The following is an 18,815-nucleotide window of genomic DNA, read 5'->3' as shown; positions in this document are numbered from 1 at the left end:
GTATGTATGCATCCACGGAGAGCTATTCGTTCGTTTTTGGTGTGCAATAATGACGCCACCGGCCCCTTGCCCGCTCAAGAGGAAACACTCTGCGAGACGAATGCGTATCACTCGTGTCACGCCTGTGTTTGTGTGTTCATGTGTGGGAGAGAGAGGGAGGAGAGGGATGAGTCCGGTGAGGATCAAGGCCCTTCACCAAAGATATTGACACATATATGTGAAGGTGGCGTAGGGAGGAAAAAAAAAGCAAAGAACAGCATGACATGAGGGGTGGTCTGATGATGGCCGGGGAATGTTACGGGTGACATTTAATTCATAGGTGACTCCCCATCTTGGTGCTACGGTGTGATGGAGGAGGTTGGTTGGTCTTTCAGTCTGCTATGTTGCGTGGTGCGCGTGGCCACCACTCGGGTCCCTGCGGTAGCACCGCTATCACGCACATGGATTAATATATGCAAATGTATTTTATTTTTTTTTGCTTGAGATTTTTCCGCCCTCACAAAAAAACACGGGCCAATAAATGAATGCCTTGAAGTGAGTTATATAAAAAGAATCAGCAAAGGTTAAGCACACGGCACACACATACACACAAACAACAGCAAAAAAAAAAAGCGGAGGGCGCTGGTGTTTTTTTGCGATGAAGTGACGTGTGTAGAATTTCGTTTTTTTTTTTTCTGCCGTCTCCCTCACATTGACTACGGGCGACACATTACCGAGTAACTTGCCTCCTGTCTCTTGGTGTGCCATGTGCAGAGATTCACTCTATTACTTACAGTAGCCGCAGCATTTGCAGCAGCTTCAGAGACCCATCGTCTTTAAAAGATACTTCTCATCTCATGTCCCTCTCTGAGGTCAAATCATTACAGCCCTCCCCCCTTTTTCCCAAGCACGTCCTCCTCTCTTACGTTTTTTCCCCCTCTTTTACCGACCTCTATTTGGCGTCAACGCGAACTAATCTCAAACGCAGCCATAACACCTACACGCACACGCCGTGGGCTGGGGGGAGGGGGGAGGGGGGGGAGCAGGTGTGTGTGTGTGTCTGTTTAGAAGCTCTTCCGAGTTGCAGACCAAAAGAAAAAGCTGGGTGAAAGACAGCGAGAGAGAGAGAACGGAGATCTTCGACAGGGTGTGTGCGTGTGTGTGTGGGGGAGGGGGGGGGGAGACCGAGAGGCTTACTTTCGGGGTAGGCAGTTGGGCGGGTGGAGGCGGACACACCGACGGAGACCGAGAGGTGAGCATCCAACACGTTTTACACTCGTCGCCTTCTGTGCGGGCTTATACTTGCACCAATGTCGCTTTTTCTTCGAGGTCGACTCCTCCCCTCCCCCCCCCCCCCCCCCGTTTGATGCCGAGGCCATCTCTCTCGGTACCACACAACCCTAAGTACTCCAACGACACTGTGTTCAAACAACCGTGAAATGCTCAAGTACGCACAACTTTTAGTGGTGCAGATGAAAAAAAACAAAAAAGAAAAAAGGAGTTGAATTACTTATGAGTCGCCTTAACGAGATACGAAAAAGAAAGGTAAAACAAAAGGAAGAAAGAGAAGCCCGTGTGGGCACTTCTCTGCAAAAACAAAAAATTAAACACGTGTCCGTATGTTTGCACACACAAACACAACTATCATCTTCACTGATGACAGCAAAAGTGTGGCAGGCGAATGGTGCGCCAAAAAAACTAAGAGAGGAACATGAAGGGAGTGATGATGCTGATATAGGGGTATGGGTGCAAAGAACGAGCCATCTAAAAGAGCGAGAGCGCAAAACACAAACATCAATGAGCAGAGCCATCAAGGGTGAACCAAAACGAGGGGAGGGATGGAGGAGGGTGAGTGGGTGGCTGGGCGCCCTACAGAGTGAAAAAGGACAGGGGTGACCCTGGCAACGGGGTACAGGCATACACCCAAAGACCCCCTCCCCTCCACACACACACACACACACACACACAGTGACAGTCGGACAAGGCAGAGGTGGTAGCGTGAATCGCTCTGCGAGGCAGCCGACACGAATGACTCACGAATCCCCATTGGCGAAAGGGGTAGCACAGACATGAAGCACCCGAGGGAACGAGAAATAGGACGAGTCAAACCATGCGAGGCCGTCGTACACGTTCTTGCACAATAAAATAGGAGGGAAGGGGGAATTCGACTGAAAAATAGATGCAAAAGGGGCAAAACACAAAGAGGGCCCCTCACTCCCCTCCCCTCCCCTCCCTCCCTCCCACAACTGGCCTTCAAAAAAAAAAAAACATGACCAATACAAAGAGAAGTGAATCTGTCAAAGCATGTAAGGATGGCGGTGTTGTGGGAGGATATGCGAGTCCAAAAATGATCTAGGGCTGCGCCCCCTTTCCCCCCCCCCCCCCCCTCCAGCGCCGCGCCGCCCAACCCTTCCCCATTTGTTCTTCACTAGGCTTGTATTCTTCTGCGTGTGTTCGTGTGAGTTGTGCTTCTATCATCCACCACTTTTTGCGTTTCCTCGCCACTCCAGCCCACCGCCACTCGTTTCCCAATTCAGCCGCGATCTGCGTGCTCACTTGTTGGGAACCTTGAACACCTTGATGAGCGAGGCCAGGAGAAGCACATCATCCGCTTTTAGCTCATCTTTGAACTTCTTCACGGCATCGACCGACTGGCGTGTGATGTGCGACACAATGACGTCGCCGCTGTCGAACTGCCGTCCGACGGTAACGCCAGTCTCCCCAGAATTGATCTTCACCGACACATCCATGCCAGGGGTGCCGATCTCCAAGGCCCTGTTGTCGCGCTCTATCGACATCACGCGGCCAATCATAATGACACTATCATCCTTCTTACGAATCGCGCTGAGCGGCGTGCCAGGGCGTAGCTGACCACGTTCCACCGTAACAGGGAGAATGATGGGGTCGGTCGCGTGAATTGCGTCACCAATCATCTTCAATTGGACCGGGAAGACCGCGATGGAGCGCAGCCGGTCTTTTTCGCGCTGTTCGTACTCGTTCAAGTAGCGGGTGAACTTGTCAAAGAGGTGATAAATAATGTTTGCCTCGAAGATATCGATGTCGTTTTTCTTTGCGATCTCGCGCGCCTCATCGGAGATGTTCACATCAAATGCCAGAATCACGGCGTAGCGCGGTTCCCGCCGTTTCATCGAGAGCACCTGGTGCATGTGACGCTTGTGGATCGGGCCAATGGAAACGTTCGCCACTGGGATTTTCATGCTCTTGAGGAAGGAGAGGAGGGCCTCGAGTGCGCCGAGGGTGCTGCTCTGCACGCTGACGCCAAGGCCGTCAGAGCTGAGGTACTCGTTAATGTTCGTTGCATCTTTCATGACAAGCTCAGCGATCTTCTTCTTGTCATCGTGCGGGTGCACAACGAGGAGAGGGGTGCCGGGAATGACATACTCAAGGTCATAACCGGAGATCTTCACACCCATCGCCGCCTTGATCGACTTGTGATGAATGTACTCACCGCGCACACGCATCTCCCGCAGAGGTTGTGGTGTCAGGAGCGACCTGATCTGCGTAAAAATGGGGCCGTTCTGCCCACACAAGCATATCTCGTCGCCCTCATGCAGCTCACCGTTGATGAGGATAACATCAACCGTGAAGCCATATCCGGTAATGGGTTTCACCTCCAGCACTGTGCACTGCAGGTCGTCCTTGTACGTGACTTTGCCCTCCATGAATTGCTGCACGAGCTGAATCTCCAGCAGCAGCAGGTCGCAGACACCCTCGCCAGTGCGGGCTGAAGTTGGCACCACCGAGACAACGTTGCGCACCTCCTTGTTATTGTAGTACAGCTCCGAGTTGAGTCCTTCGGCAGACAGTTCATTCTTGACTTGACTCCAGCGCGTAAGGAACTCGTTGCGGACGTGCGGCTTTTGCAGCTCCAGCGATTGCTGAATGTCCATGTTCTCGTGCTTCTCCCACTCGTACAGACGATCGACTTTGTTGAGAGCCACAATGAACGGACACCGCTTCTCTCGCAGAAGGCGGATAGATTCCCGCGTCTGCTGCTCCAGACCGTGCATGATGTCGACCACAAGGATGGCAATGTCGCACAGGCTGCTTCCACGGCTGCGTAGGTTTGTGAAAGACTCGTGCCCGGGTGTGTCGATGACGAGCAGGCCCGGAACGTTCAACTTGCAGTTGTGCTTCTTCATCAGCTCCTCTGTGGCAGACACGAGAGCTTCGCGGGGGAAGAAGGTGGCACCAATCTGTTGCGTGATGCCACCCGCCTCGCCGCCCTGGACGTTCGTCGAGCGAATGCGGTCAAGCAGACTGGTCTTACCCGTATCTACATGACCGAGCACACAGCAAATGGGGGACCGAAGATTGCTCACCTTCTCCAGAACGTGCTTCTTTAGCCGCTCCTCCTCCTCATTCTTCCGTTTCTCTGCCGCACGAGCCTCCTTGCGCTCGGCGCGCCCGGCACGGATGCGCTCGTTGTTTGTGTGCCGGCTGGCTCGACGTTCATCGCGCTCCATCACAGCTTCCCAGTCATCCTCGTCGATCTCGTTCTCCGACTCCGTCAGCTCCGTCGGCTCCCCGTCTTCGTCTTCCGACTGCTCCTCCCCCGACGGTTGCGCCGCCACTACGACCGGCTTCGGTTTCGGCTTCGGCCTTGGCTTCAAGGGCTCGTTCTCCTTGCGGATTTCCTCGTCTTGGCGGATGCGGTCGACATCAGGTAAAATCATCCCGGCTGCGCGCATACGGTCGAGAGTATCGCTTTTGTCCGCCGCCTTGCGCTCCTTTCGGGCCAGGCGGTCCTCCTCCTTCTGACGCTCACGCTCTTTCAGGCGCTCCGCCTCCTCGTACTTGCGCTGCTCCTCGGCAAGCTTCTCTTCGTTGCGGATGCGGAGCTCCTCCTCTTCGGCTTCGCGGCGCAGACGCTCCTCTTCCGCCTTCTGAAGCTCCATCTTCATTTTGAGCTTCGCCAGCATGGCGCTGGGCGGCCCTTTCTTGGCCGCCCCCGCCTTTGGGGCGGCTTTGGGCGCCTTGGGTGGCATGGCTTGGACAGGAGGTATGGCTGGGAAGTGTTATAGAGCGTCAAGGAGTGGCAGGAGCTCACGCGGAAAAAAAAAAACTACCGAGGCTAAGAACGCTGAACAAGAAGGAGAGGCGTCACCACTGAGGGAAGATCTCCGTTCACCACTCGTGTTTCTGTTATTGGCGAAGATGATGTTGACTAGAAGTAGCGCTTCGTCGTGAAGGGACGGCGGCTTCTCTCGTAGTGAAGACAGATGCACATACAGGCGTCGTTGTGGTGTCGGGTTTTATTGTTTGTGTGTGTGTGCGCGCGCGCCTCTACGCTGGTTGAAAGCTGCGCGTGGTCAATCAAAACAGCAAAAACAACGAGGATGCTGACGGAGAGGGCGGCGGCAGCGAGAGAGCGGCGTTGGGGAGGGCTAATGCGTTCAAATGCGGAACGGTCATGAGGTGGGCACCATACTAGCAAAATATATTCAAAACCGGGGGGGAAACTAAACAAAAAATCTCACAAAGGAGAAAAAAAAGCATAGAGAGGGACTGACTTATATAAATAGAAGCGTTCGGGAAAACAAAAAATTGGAATGAAGACTGTGGGCGAATTGGCGACCGGGCCTTTTTTTCTGTTTTTTTTTACTTTTTCGTGTTGTAGATGCGGGCACAAGCTGAGAGAGGCGGGGATGAGGCGTTGGCGGCTGCTGCGGCGGAAGCGTTGGTCCATGTAGTCGCCAACGGATTCGTTTGTGTGGAGAGGGGTGGTGCAGGCCGTAATAGAGAAAGCGAAGAAGAGGGATACGAAATAAATAATAAAAATGATGAAGTGGAATATTTTTTCCCCGCCTGATGTAGTCTCCTTGCACAGAATACAACAGCTCGCACAGGGTGTCAACAAACCTTGCGTGACTCTTATATGCACGTGGGTGGGTGGGTGGGGGGTCGTATGTTTTTTTAATTTTTACAGCTCGTTTGAAGTGAGGCACATTTACAAGGCACACGCACTTTGCATACAGGGGAATGAGGGGAGGTGTTTCCAAGGGGAGAGTCTCCCCACTACCCCCACTCGCGCTTCACATAGCAACACCCATCCTCACATCTATTCTTGGGTTGGTGATGCCATTCCCCCTCCATTCTCATATTGTCTCTTGATGTTAGGCAATCCATGACGGGGGCCCCCCTGCGCGTGAAATCGCGCACCAAGACCTTAAAGACCCCCCCCCCCGAAGAACACACACACACGCACAAGCGTGTCTACGCTTCTTGACGAGAGCTTCACTTGTGTGCTTTCTTTCTTTAAAAAAAAAACAGCGACAACAATACTAAAAGGGAAAGCGAGCATACACGATTCACAAAGCAAGACCAACGCAGTCCATCGCACCAGCACATGAGCACTAGCTCCTCACCCTCCCCATGTACAGGTACACTCTCCATTCTCCGATAAAATCCAAGAAAGGAAAAAAAAAACAAGTGCACAAATGACGCTCGAAAAGAGCAAAGAGGACCCGAGAACACGCTGGAGAAAGATCCATACTTGCACGCGATCTACACACGCAAAACGTGATATTTGGTGTGTGTGTGTTGTTGTTGTTGTTGAGGCAGAAAAGTCAACGGTATCCGTATTTTGTGTCGCTTTGACTTCACCCTCCTCCCCCTCTTCTCCTTTCGCCCATAGAGGGAGGATGGTTTGAGGATCGGGCCTGATCTCCGCTATGCTTCTCCTATTCTCCTCCACCTTGTCCCCTCCTTGACTAGCCTCTGTATTTCTATTTATCTCCTTCGCAACAGAGTCCTCATCTCTGCCTCAGAACCCCCCCCCCCCGCCCCTCCGTTCCACTCATGTGCAGACGCACTTGTTTTATCACCTATGGAAAAAAAAGTGAGTTTCGAATTTACAGGAGGCAGTAAAGCAACCACTGCGAGCAGACGTCGGCAAGGCGTGGCGTTGTGCGGTGGCGATGTTTGTGTGTGTGTGTGCGTGTGAGAGAGAGGGGGGGGGCAGGGGATGCAACATCAAGGTGAGAGGACGAGAGAATACCAAATAGCGCGGTCTCGCATGCACAGAGAAAGAAAAAAAGCTATACAAGATAAAAATGTATTCTGTGACGCATCTATCGAGAGAGAGAGAGAACGATAAAATAATCAATCCCCAATACGAGGGAAAAGGGATTGAGGCGCATCTCTTTCACTCTAGTGATAACGACAAAGAGCGGCTTCATCCAAGGGTTCGGGATGGGAAACCCAGCACAACCCCGCACCCCCCCCCTCAGCAGCAGCAGCCTCTCAATCCAGCGAACCTCTGCCCAGCAAAAAACAACGGTGGAGGCGAAGGGAAGTCTTCCCTCTCCAGCTAAAAAAAAAAACGAGGGAGGCCCATTTTAGTACGAGGCCGCCGCTGTCATCGTATGAGACAAGAACTCCTCCATGCCGGGCTCCAGTTCTTTTGCAAGCAGGTTTCCGTAGTCCCACAGCTCAGTGGAGAGCGCTGCAATATCAATACGCTCCGCTTTTTGAGGCAACACCACAATCCATTCGTACTCCAGGCGTTCGCCCTCATCACCAGCCTTGGTAATGATAAGTGGAGTGCGCCGGGTCTCCACCAGTTGTAGCGTCACGCCCGTTTGCGTTCGCATCGCCCATTTTCGAATCACGCGCTCGCAACAGTAGCAGACGTCACCGAGTTCCGGTGAGAGAACGGACTGTACGGAGTCACGAGTGCTGCGGAGGATATCCGCCTCAAGATACGCGTCGACGATGCGCTTTTTGATCGGATGGCGCGCACGCACAACGAAGCGGAGGTCCGGCATTTGAGAACGAACGTAGTGGGTGACGAGAAACCTATCCCATGGTCGGTTCAGCTTGGTGCAGCGCAGCTCCGCGTTCAACTCCCCATCGAGGAGGTCACCAGCACGACGAATGCCAATCTTGTAGCTTGTCGTTGCATCCTGAACTAGCTTCATCCCGAGTCGTTCGGCCAGCTTCTCCATCGCCTCCACGTTGGAAGCAGAGGCGATGGCAAACCACACGTAGGGATGGTATGCGTAGAGGTGTCGCTGCAGTGTCCACAGCGGAAGCGTGTTGCGGTTTTGCTTTGCGATGGAGCGATAGAAAATGGCACGACCGGCACCGATGTTGAGTTCACCGCTCATATTTGTGTTCCACAGGTTGGCTAGGCACCACTCGAGGCCGCGGCAAAAGTGCTGCTCATTCGCCTTGTCCACGTTAACCTTTGAAACAAGATAAGCCAGCTTGTTCTTGCTTTGTCCAGGGAGCTTGGACGGGTTCACTGCCGTCAGCCCGACGTCGGCGGAGAGGTCACTGTGAAGGAGTTGATATGCCCGCGGCACAAGAACCTCATACCGCTCACCCATGCGCAGCGGGTTGAATTCCATGTAGTCGATATGCCGTCGCTCCTCGAAGCCGGGCTCGGCACCCCAGTCTCCATACTCGTCCGCTTCGTCTAGTGTTTCCTCGACGCGGTCCGAACCCGTCATTGTCACCGTCGTGCCAACATCCTGCGGCACAGCGATGTCCGCCTGCTCCGCCGACAGCACCTCCTCCACTTGGCGCACCAGTGTGCTCTTCTTTGCCTGAGGGTCAATCACAAACGCGCTGCCGCCACCTACGCGCTGCTGGTGTTGCTGCAGGTAGTACATCAGCTCCGGTGCGGAGAGTGAGAAGAGGTTTCCCTCGTTCCACAGACCCCAAACGAGATCGTGAGTGATGTGAGTGAAATCCTTTGAAGGCGCAGACGACGATTGCCAGCGGCGCTTGTGTACCAGCGTTGTGGCCGCAGTCGCCGAGGAGGAATGGCGGCAGCACATACTGGAGACTGAGTGATACGAGTTGAAGTGTCGGTATGTGCCGCCGCGAGTGACCATGGTCATTGACTGCGCCAGAGCTGCGCCACGTACTGGGGAGACACCAGAGGTGCGAAGCGCCACTGCAGCGCGAGGCATTTGATGGCAGGCAGAAGCGTGCCTCATTGCGCGACCTCGCTTGCCCTCCGAAGAAAGTGCACAAAGAACGAGTAATGAGTAAGCCAGGTGCGCTTCAACGCGTATGCTACCGCACGTGTGTGTAGCAGTGCTGTTTATGTGTGGACCTGCGCTTCCTGCGAGTGCCTCGGATGAGCCCGTGGGGTTGAACTCTCGCCAAATGAGAAAAAATGCGAGTGAAGTGATTCTCCGGAAGTGCGCGATGGAAGAAGTCAGCGGTGGCAGTGACACGAGTGAGCAAAGATAATACAGGGGATGAAACAAAAGGAAACAGATACGGCTGATCTGCGGCTGCGGAGCAAATATGCGAGGGGATGGGGTGGGGGTGGGAGAGAGAAGGACGCAGCAAAAACGGAGATAAACAGGTGAATCAGCTTATTAGCCCTTTTTTTGCTATATAGGGGTGGAGGTGAGGGGGACCCACATGCACAGCACTATCGGTTCGGAGGAGGGGTGGATGGACAGCGCAACTGGGTCACGTGAGGATAGCATCAGACAACTCTATTCCCTTTGTTTTTCTCTCCGCAGGTGTGGAACAACATGCACACAATTGCTACCAACGATGGGGACCGAGGTCTCCCCTCACGCGATCCTGTCACTGAACCTCTCTCCCTCCCTTCTCTCTCTTTATATGCCCCCGTCCCATCTTGCGAAATATATCGTCGAGCACCTCTCTCGTGTTTGTTTGCGTATGCGCGTGCGCGTGTGTAAGGGGAGGAGGGGGAGGTGAATTAATTTTTTCTTGTCGTTGGACGATATCCGCTTCGCCGCTTACATATATATGTCGACTGTCTGCCCCCCCCCCACTCTCTCTGCATAATTCTTCAAGAGAGGTCCATATATAACGCTTCATTCCCCACAAGTGATTCCGCATCGGTTTTCTTTTTTTTTTCAAGGGAGGGCGAAGGCGGGGGGATCGAGGGCAAGAGAAGTTGGTGAGCGGTGCACAAAAAGGAAAGTGGAATGATGTCGGCTGTACCGTTGCCGCCCAAAGAAAATATAAAATAAAAGCCCAGAAACGCATGCAACTTTTGCAAGGCAGCAGCAATCGAATCGGTGAAGAATAACCAGAAGAAACTTGAGGCTTGAACACACACACACACACAGATGACGAACAGACACGCGAGTCGTAACTCGAGGAAAAAACGAGAGCAGTATTTTTCTCTGGGGAGAGGGTTGAGGGAAGGGGGCGCGTGTCAGTGCGCAGCACAGGATCACCTCGAACCTTTTTTAGGTACCTTCGGATTTCCCCGTGGCTCACACGTTCTGCTTTTCTTCTTCCCCTTGTTACTTTCGATGCACAAGATTTCTTGTCCAACCCCCCTTCCGCACATAAAAAAAAAACGAGAAAGGCGTGTCGTCGTGCTCCCTCCTCGCCCTAAGCCTATTTCTCAGCCAATGGTTGCACACCCAAGAGAAAGCGCAGGAACGAAGGTCGAGCGCCGGTCCCTTCTATATGTATCAAACTGAGTTTCTATCACGCATCTACTCACTCACTTCTAGGTGCACTGTGCGTCACACCCGGCACACAACGGGACGACTTGACGGAGTACAAACACTGCTGAGTTTTTAGTGAGGTGTCAAGGGGAAGAGGGAGGGGGAGGGTCGATGGGGAGGGGGAGGGAGGGGAGGGGAGGGGGAGGGAGGGAGGGAGGGGAGGGAGGGAGGGGAGGGAGGGGAGGGGAACCAGATGAGGAGCGTTTCGGACATGCTCAGAAGCCAGTCTGTGGTTCTTTCAGTGCGATCTGGCTGATTTGCACTTCCTTCTCTCGTGAGCGTCTGAACATCAAGATTGAAAAAACAATAAAAAAAAGTGAAAGAGCAAATTTGTAGATGGGTGTCATTCCATCCATCACAGTGTCCCGTCTGCCATGGGCGACGTCGCAGCTCCGTTGAACGTCGCCGGATAGGCAAAAGTTTACTTTGGTACCACACACTTTACGTGTCCACTGACGATGTACATGGAAATAGATATAGAAACGTGTTCTTCCCGTTCATGACGTCTGAAGTAGTTCACAGCGCGCATTCTCTTATTCATTGCCCCCCCCCCCCCCCCCCCACTCCACCGCCCCTCACCGCGTCTGAATGGCTGGATACTGTGAAGGCACGACTAGGCTGGAGAACACCCGCATGGATGAGGGAAGGGGTGGTGAAGAAAAAAACACTGCATCTTTTTTTCGTGAAAAAAGAAAGAGAAAGAGAGAGAGTGGTCAGGAATGCCACCGCGCATGTCAGTGCCACTGGTACGTCGCGTCTGGCTTCTGCCCACGAGAAACACCATCAAAAAGTATAGATAAAGATCCACACACACACACACACACATGTATGTATATGTATATAAATGTGGTTCTTTGGAGGCATGAGACCCTCTCCCTCTCACCCTCACCACCAATGCACCCTACCACAGACAAATGAAACAGCACAGAGAGCACTCCTCGAAATATAAGAAAAGGCGCCAAACAACAATTGCAACAAGAGAGAGAGAGAGCAGATCAGTCTCAGAGCGCTTCCTTGAAATCTGTGTGTTGTGTGTGTGTGTGTGTGAGAGAGAGCGACCCTGAGAAGGGAGACAACAACAACAACGATCCATGCGCTAAGTTGTCTCCGACACTGCAATTCATCAAAACATATATATATGCAGAAAGGATGTGGCCTTATGAACAACACGCACACACATACACACACCTCTTGCCGCAGGGCACATCATCATCACAGCAGTATCGCAGCACTTGTGTGTGTGATCGAGAGAGAGGAGGAGGGGGGGCATCACATCTGCCAATCGGACGTAAAAAAAAGAGCTTGTTGCGGAGAGGCTTACCGTCAACTTGTGATTCTGTAATCGTTCGTATTTATTCACACTTTGTACACACTTCTCATGAATAATAATAAAAACACAACACACTATACAATAACAAAAATGTGTTACGTGAACACAGACACATAGCAACAGTAACTAATGGAGACGGGAAAAAAAAACAGAAAAGTAAAAAAAAATCTGAAGAAGACAACTGTCAGAGTCCTCTTGCGGTGCTGACAAATTTGCTGAAGGACCACATCATCATCATCATCATCATTACACACACCGATAAAATCGAAAAAAAGGAACGTGGACGGGAAAAAGCAAACAAAATAAGAAGTAACGAGAAGAAGTGCTGAAAATGAAATGGGAAGGAGGGAGGGGGTGGGGAAGGGGAGAGGGGGAGAGGGAAGGGAAGATGGGGAGGGAGGTGGGGAGGGAAGGGAAGAAGAGGGAGGTGTGTGTGTGTGTGTGTTGACAAACACGATAGAATTGTTTGATGTTGTCTGATAATAGAAGGGCGTACAACATCAGCCTTCTGGAGTGTCAATGGAGGCGGCCGAAGGAGAGTACCGAAAAAACTGAGCGTAGGAAAAAGGAACAAGAAATGTACTTTGGTTCTCCTTTAGAGTTGTGCGTGTGTGTGTGTGTCCCCCCCCTTCCTGAGCGGGACTCGCCCCCCTTACCGGGCGCTCTTCTCTAGTCCCGATTCACGGGCCTGTGTTCCTGCTGCCAGAGGAACACGGACATCTCTAGCACACAAACATACACCTCTTTCTGTGGAGTGAGTGAAACAAAAAGTCTCACGAAGAACACACACACACACACACACCTCTGGTGTCCGCGGACCGAGAAGGAAATCTGTACGGATATGTACAACAAAACGCATCCATAGATGGCCTCCGTAAAAGAGATTTCTCACAGACGAGCGAGTGACACACAAACGAACAGAGAAATCATAAAAAAAAAACGCGGCATCTCTCGGGCCCGAGAAAGTTGGGGAGAGGATCAAAAACAGCGACAACAGCACGAACAGCCGAAGCCATGAAAAGTGTCACACATAGGGTGCAACACACCAGAGTGAAGACGTCTGAAGCAAAAAAAAAAAGAGAGAGGCTAGAGAACATGTGCAACATACAAGCAGGCGCGGAAAAGGTGAAGTAAGGAACAACGATAGTCGACGCTTACATATGGAAAAAAAAATAGAACCAAGTAAGTACAGGAGGACATTCAAGGGGGTAGGTGGCAAAGTGACATGGGCATCGCACAAATAGGGTACACACCCGAACGTTTTTTTTTTTGGTATGTACAACGTTCATGACGTTTTTTGTTCACCTCTTCCTTGGACATAACAGGCGTGAAGCATTCCAACGCATGTGCTCAGTTTCTTCCGGGACAGAGGGAAAAAGAAATTACCAACAGGCATACACCCGACAAAGTCATGCCGGGAAGCGTGAAAGAGGAAAAGGAGGGGGGAAGAGGGGGAGGAGGGGAAAGAGCAGATAAGACAAGTCGTGAAAGCACGAGAGAGAATTGAGGAGCAGAAAAGGAAGAAGAGATGGTGGGGTGGGGGATGAGGATTTACATAAACACACACACATACACACATGTGGAAATGTTTGTGAATGAAGACAACAACCAAATGGAAGAACAAAGAAAAAAAGAAGTGAGAAAAACAACCGCAGAAAGGGAGGCGAACAAAAAAAAATATGATAAAAAAGAGGGGGGACATACGTGGGCACGGAGGGGGGTCTCATAAAGGAGTCTGTGTGTGTGTGTGAAAACCACAGTACTCTCTTTCTCTCAAACACGAACAGGAGCGCGTGCCCGCCTCAGCACTCTTCATGTATTTGAAAAGGGTAAAATACAGAAGCAACAATCAAGGGTCGAGTCACGGGGGAGGGGAGCATGGGATGCAGCCTTCAAATGCTGACGGGTGATATCAGGGATGTCCCGAACGCCTTTCGCCTCTTTTTCTTTGGGGCTAGTTCAACTCTCCAGAGTGCACATGAGTCGGGGTGGGTGACAGTGGGGGTGGGTTGAATAAAAGTCGGGTGTAGAGAGAATAGTAAAAGGCTTAGGCGTCTCCTACGTCGGTGTGTTCGTGTCCTCGCATGCTTCGCTTGAAGAGCGCAGAAGGGGCATTTTGCTATATATACGAATAAACGTACAACAGAGGATGTGCGAAAGAAACGAGCAGTACTTGAAAAGAAAAAAAAGGAGACACCCCCCTCCTCCCCAATGCGCTCGCAGTAATTTGCACAGTCACAACGATGCGCAAAGGCAGGTTGAATAATAAAAAAAGTGGCATATATACACATTTATATATAAAGTTGAGAATAGGAATAGGTGATTCGACGAGGTACAACCACGCCAGCAAAGAAAAGCAACGACATTTTACAGCAGAGACGACTGCGACTTCAGGTAAAAAAAAAAGAAAGGACAAAATTACTTTGCGCCTACATGGGGGGTTGTGAGGGGAACACACACACACACACACACACACACAGACAGACAGACACCTCTCTCAGGTCCACAACGGCACATGCGCCCACCATATGCGTTCCGTGAAAAGGAGAGAGAGGGGGGGGGGCAGAAAAAAAATACAAAAAGAAAGCGAAGGAGGGTCAGTGTACTAATAGCATAGGTGATAGAGAAACAAGAGAGCATTGCTTTTAAAAGAAGTACTGATGTTCATATAACAGATAGGTAATGGGGGAGGAAGGGAGGTGGAAGCACACACGCGAGGATGCACCACATAGAGCTATCGCGAAGGGAATCAGGGGTGGGGTGAGGGGGTTACAAATAAGTGAACACACACACGAGTACGCAAAAAGGAGAAGACGTAGAGGCTAGAGCGAAGCATCGCTAGTTTGAAGAAATGCTTCAAAACGAGTGAGTACAATGCTTCATAGAGACCAGGCGCAGATGAGATCATGCACGTTTTTGCGGCAAGATGCGATGACAGCACCTCGCCAGGTCGTCCAGAAGGGTAAAAAGGAGACAAGTGCTGAAGCAAACCCGCAATGAGAGAGGGGGGGGGGCAGGCGAGCGCTGTGACACCAAACACACACATACATATATGTATATATATGCAGAGAAATGTCAAGAGGGTCACACATCAAAACTTGGAAAAAAAACTTTGATGTTTCATTTTGAGGGAAAACGTTTCGTCAAAACGAGCACAGACGCTCAGATGTGTTCCCGGTCACGCATGATGCTTTACGATTGTGGTGGTTGTTGATACGACTTTATACAGTGGGATGTAGACAAGGGGATACGGCCTCGCGCAACGTTGCCGTCCATTTCGTAACAACTACTCATAGCAGTCACTCGCGTGTGCGCCAGCGGTGCTGTGTGAATGTTTGTGGCACCCGTCACCATAGACGAGGGCAGGGGTTCTCCAGGGACAACGAGGTAATAAATATTTGGAGTGCTGACGGCGCCTTGCTGCCGTTGCAGCTCCCTCTGTGGGTTTGTGGCGTTGAACAGGTGATTGCTAGTAAAGGACGCTCGTGTCGAGCCAGACGTCACCGGCACGCCAGGGGGAGCTGCAGGCACTGCTCGTGACCCCATACTGGGGCCTCTGGCCTTTGTCGATTCCAGTAAAGGTTCGTGCGGCCCAGGTAACAGAGGTTGGGCAGCGGCACTCCAGGACAAGCTCGGCGAACCGACGCAACTCCTCATGTCCACAACCCGCTCCAACAGCACCGGCGCGACCCACGTGGATTGCCGCGAGGGCAGCGTCACTGGAAAGGTTGCCACGTAATGCGGAACAGTTTCTACAGACAGTAAAGGCTGCTGCCCCTCGTGCATAAAAAACAAAAGTTGGGGTTCGTGCATGGGCTGCGGATGCATGTGTGGTAGCGCCGTGGAAACGGGAGAGCCGTAGGTGAGGTTCACGGTCGTTTCTGTCGCTGCCGCTGGCGCTGCCACCGCGGAGCGCGCACGACGCTGTCGTGGCAACGCACTCCTCGAGGTGCGCGCATCAGTACAAAGCACCTGATCCCTCTTTGCTGCATCCGCGCCAAGCACTTCAACATAGCGGGGGCGAGGGCGGTTAGCCGCGGGCACGCCGGCATCCGCTGCGACAGTGATGATCGTGTTGTGGAGTCGGCAAAGTCCTTCTGCCGCACGAAAGTCGTGTAACTCGACGAACGCGTTGCCGCTCGACTCCCCTGTAGCCAATGTTCCCACGTCTAACCGACGGTACTCGACGGTACGCAGGAAAAACTCGACATCCTTTATAGTTGTAGCGAACGGCAGGCCCCGGAGCTGATAGATAACACTTGTCTCTCCCCTGCTCTTGTTTCCCTGAAGAAGATACTGCGGTCCTACCACGGCGAGGTGGTCTACTCGATTCTCGCTCAGCTCTGCCTGCCGGCCCTGCTGTTGCGGGTTGGACATGGAGAGCGATGATACAGTGCCACCGCTGCCGATGGTCAGCAAAGTAGTTCGATTCGAGTAGGTTGCTGGTGCCGAGTACGTCTGAGGGGCGGTCTGCATGGAATGCTGAAGCGACGCAGCAGCAGGGGCGGTGGCCCCCGATGTTCCGGCGTGAACATACACCCCGCGCCACATCGGGGGCCCTGATAAGTTATGTCTGTTGCTGGGCTGCGCAGTGGAGACCGTAATTGGCACAAAGGTCGGCGAGGTGGGCGCGGCACCCACTCTCACCCAAGCAGCCCCAGGTCCCTGCGAAGACATCAATGCGATGAACGGCACGTGTTTCTAGAGAGGAAACTGAAGAGGTTGGCAGTGGGGAGGAAACACGGCAGAGTTCGACAGAGCCGATTAAACAGTGTGTGCGTGTACGTGCGAGATGCCGTATATATGTATATATATATATATGTATATATTTATATATATCTATACGTATTTAAGACTAGCACGATCGACACTGTAAAGAGCAATAAAGATAAACAAGAGGAAGAAAAAAAACTAAAAACACACACACACACACACACACACACACACACGGTCAACCACACACTGCGCCTTCTCCCCTCTTGAGAAACAAACGAAAACAAATATCAGAACTACAAAAAAAATCCCAAACTGTTCTTGGATGTCTTCTGAGACTGAGGATACGCCACTTTTTTTTGGTAGTCCTGGTGCACCCTAGAGGGGGGGGGGGATGATAACCGGAGAGGACCAAACACGTTGGGGTGGGGGTGATGAAGGGGCTGCACCGCTACCCGTCGGACGCTCACGGCTACGACACCCAGGAGACAGACGCTGAATTAAGGAAACTGAAGAAATGGTGAGGATCCGGGCGCAGGCGCTTGCACACAACCACAAACGCAAGGGGAGGGGGGGGGTAACGCCAATGAACAAGTGAGGTGTAGGAAAGGGGGCAAAAAAAAAGTGTCTTGGAAAAAAAATAGAGTGGATGGTAGAGGGGGGGGGGTAAAAAAAATAATGAGACTTGGGCCCACAGGTTTTTGTGGGGTGCAAGAGTGAGATCACAGAGAGAGTACCGACCCCGAGGGCGGAGAAAACACAGTAGGAGCTGAAAAAAAAAACGACACAAAAGACACGCACACGCCAACACAGAGGGAGAAGTAGTAGCAGGTCAGATCCAGCAAAGCGAAAAAAAAAATGCCAAGAGAGCGCGCCCCAGAGAAAGATTCCAGTTTGGGGGAAGAAAAGAGCGAGAAGAAAAAAGGGCACCAGGAGATGGAGAGGGGGGGAGGGGAGGGGAGGGGAAGGGAGATCGGGAGGGTACACAGAAAATCGAGCTCGGAAGGAAAACAGAGGGAGGGGAGGGGAGGGGAGGGGAGGGTATATTAGGAAGTGAGCACAGAGAAAACGGGCTCTGCAACCAGGAAAAAGGAGGAGCAAAGAAGTACGGAAAGAATCACACACACACGCACGGTATAGGGAGAAGCCCTTTGGCGCGTGGGCGGGATATCGACAGAGCCGGCCAGGACAGAAAGAGGAATAAGGGCCGATGAAAAAAAAAGAAGAGCGAAAAAATTCAGAAATCAGGAGAAAGAGAGAGCCGGCAAGTACCTCCGAGAAGCAAAAAAAAACGCAAGAAAGAAAGGAATTAGCGTAGTGTTGTAAGCTATCGCGCAGAGATTTTTGCTGAAAAGCACAGAAAAAAAAAGATAAACGAGCAGCGTAGAAGAGCAAAATATAGAAAGGGATGCAGACAAAAAAAAAACAATTATCGAAGGTATAGAGAGAAAAAATTGCACAGGAGTATCAAATGGCGATATATATATATATATATATGTATTGGAGGGAATAACAAGGGAATATTGCGCTGAGAGCTATACAGGCGCACACACGCACACGGTGATTTGTTTGTTTTAATAGCTTATTGTAGAGGTGATGCGTAAAGCCAATCGTATTTTCTTCACTGCCCCGCCTTTCCGCCTTACTTGACTTTCTATTGTGGATATCACGTATATTTGCTCTTTCTTACCAAATATAATTGTCATGCACCGAAGGTGCTGACTGCAATCAAAAAAAATTTTTTTTCGCACTCGCTTTCCCTGCTATTTTTCGATATGTATGTTCGTGCTGTGTGGATGCACACTGTCAATCACATAGGATTTGGGGTGGGGGGCAATAAAGACGCGAGGGGAAAAAAAAAGATGAAAAGTAAAACCTACGACTCCCAACTCCTGATTGCCTCCTTTACGCGTTTCTTTTAATTCAAATATTTTAGTCCTTCCCGATTTTCGCGGCTTTTTCACCCAGAATTAACTTTTTTCTTTTATTTCTCACAGTTCCTTTACGTTATTCGAAAGAAAAAAGGGGATAGAGAAAGGATCAGGGAGGGGGGCCCTGTGCAAGAAGAAGGGAGGGGAAGGGGGGCGGGGGAATCGAGAAAAGCTTTGATGTTGTTGTGAACAAGTATAAATAGCAGGGGGGGGGGAGGAAGAGGAGGAGGAGAACCAGCGAATGCACGTGTGCAGGTCTAAGCGAGTGTGTAGCCGATGGACCGTGTATTCCTCTGTTTCTCGCTTGTCTCCGGGGTACTCGTCTGTGTGTGGGAAAGGGAGGCGACAGGAATAGACACAGGAAGAGGTGAGGTGGCGGTGTAT

At 51.6% G+C, this 18,815-nt stretch overlaps 3 protein-coding genes across 3 annotated transcripts; all 3 read right to left on the bottom strand.

The window, feature by feature from the left end:
• Window positions 1-2,531: 2,531 nt before the first annotated feature.
• On the bottom strand, window positions 2,532-4,988 carry JKF63_02306 (uncharacterized protein; the record flags this gene model as incomplete). Its single annotated transcript, XM_067898346.1, has 1 exon — window positions 2,532-4,988. One exon carries the CDS (start codon window positions 4,986-4,988, stop codon window positions 2,532-2,534), a length of 2,457 nt encoding a protein of 818 aa, XP_067754503.1.
• A 2,352-nt stretch (window positions 4,989-7,340) lies between these two features.
• JKF63_02305 (uncharacterized protein) lies at window positions 7,341-8,948 on the bottom strand (the record flags this gene model as incomplete). Its single annotated transcript, XM_067898345.1, has 1 exon — window positions 7,341-8,948. The coding sequence occupies one exon, from the start codon at window positions 8,946-8,948 to the stop codon at window positions 7,341-7,343; it is 1,608 nt and encodes a 535-aa protein (XP_067754502.1).
• A 6,031-nt stretch (window positions 8,949-14,979) lies between these two features.
• On the bottom strand, window positions 14,980-16,464 carry JKF63_02304 (uncharacterized protein; the record flags this gene model as incomplete). Its single annotated transcript, XM_067898344.1, has 1 exon — window positions 14,980-16,464. One exon carries the CDS (start codon window positions 16,462-16,464, stop codon window positions 14,980-14,982), a length of 1,485 nt encoding a protein of 494 aa, XP_067754501.1.
• Between the last annotated feature and the right edge of the window lie 2,351 nt (window positions 16,465-18,815).

This window comes from Porcisia hertigi, chromosome 33, assembly GCF_017918235.1.
Source record: "Porcisia hertigi strain C119 chromosome 33, whole genome shotgun sequence".
Taxonomy (NCBI): domain Eukaryota; phylum Euglenozoa; class Kinetoplastea; order Trypanosomatida; family Trypanosomatidae; genus Porcisia; species Porcisia hertigi.
This window is presented reverse-complemented; position numbering and strand designations above follow the sequence as displayed.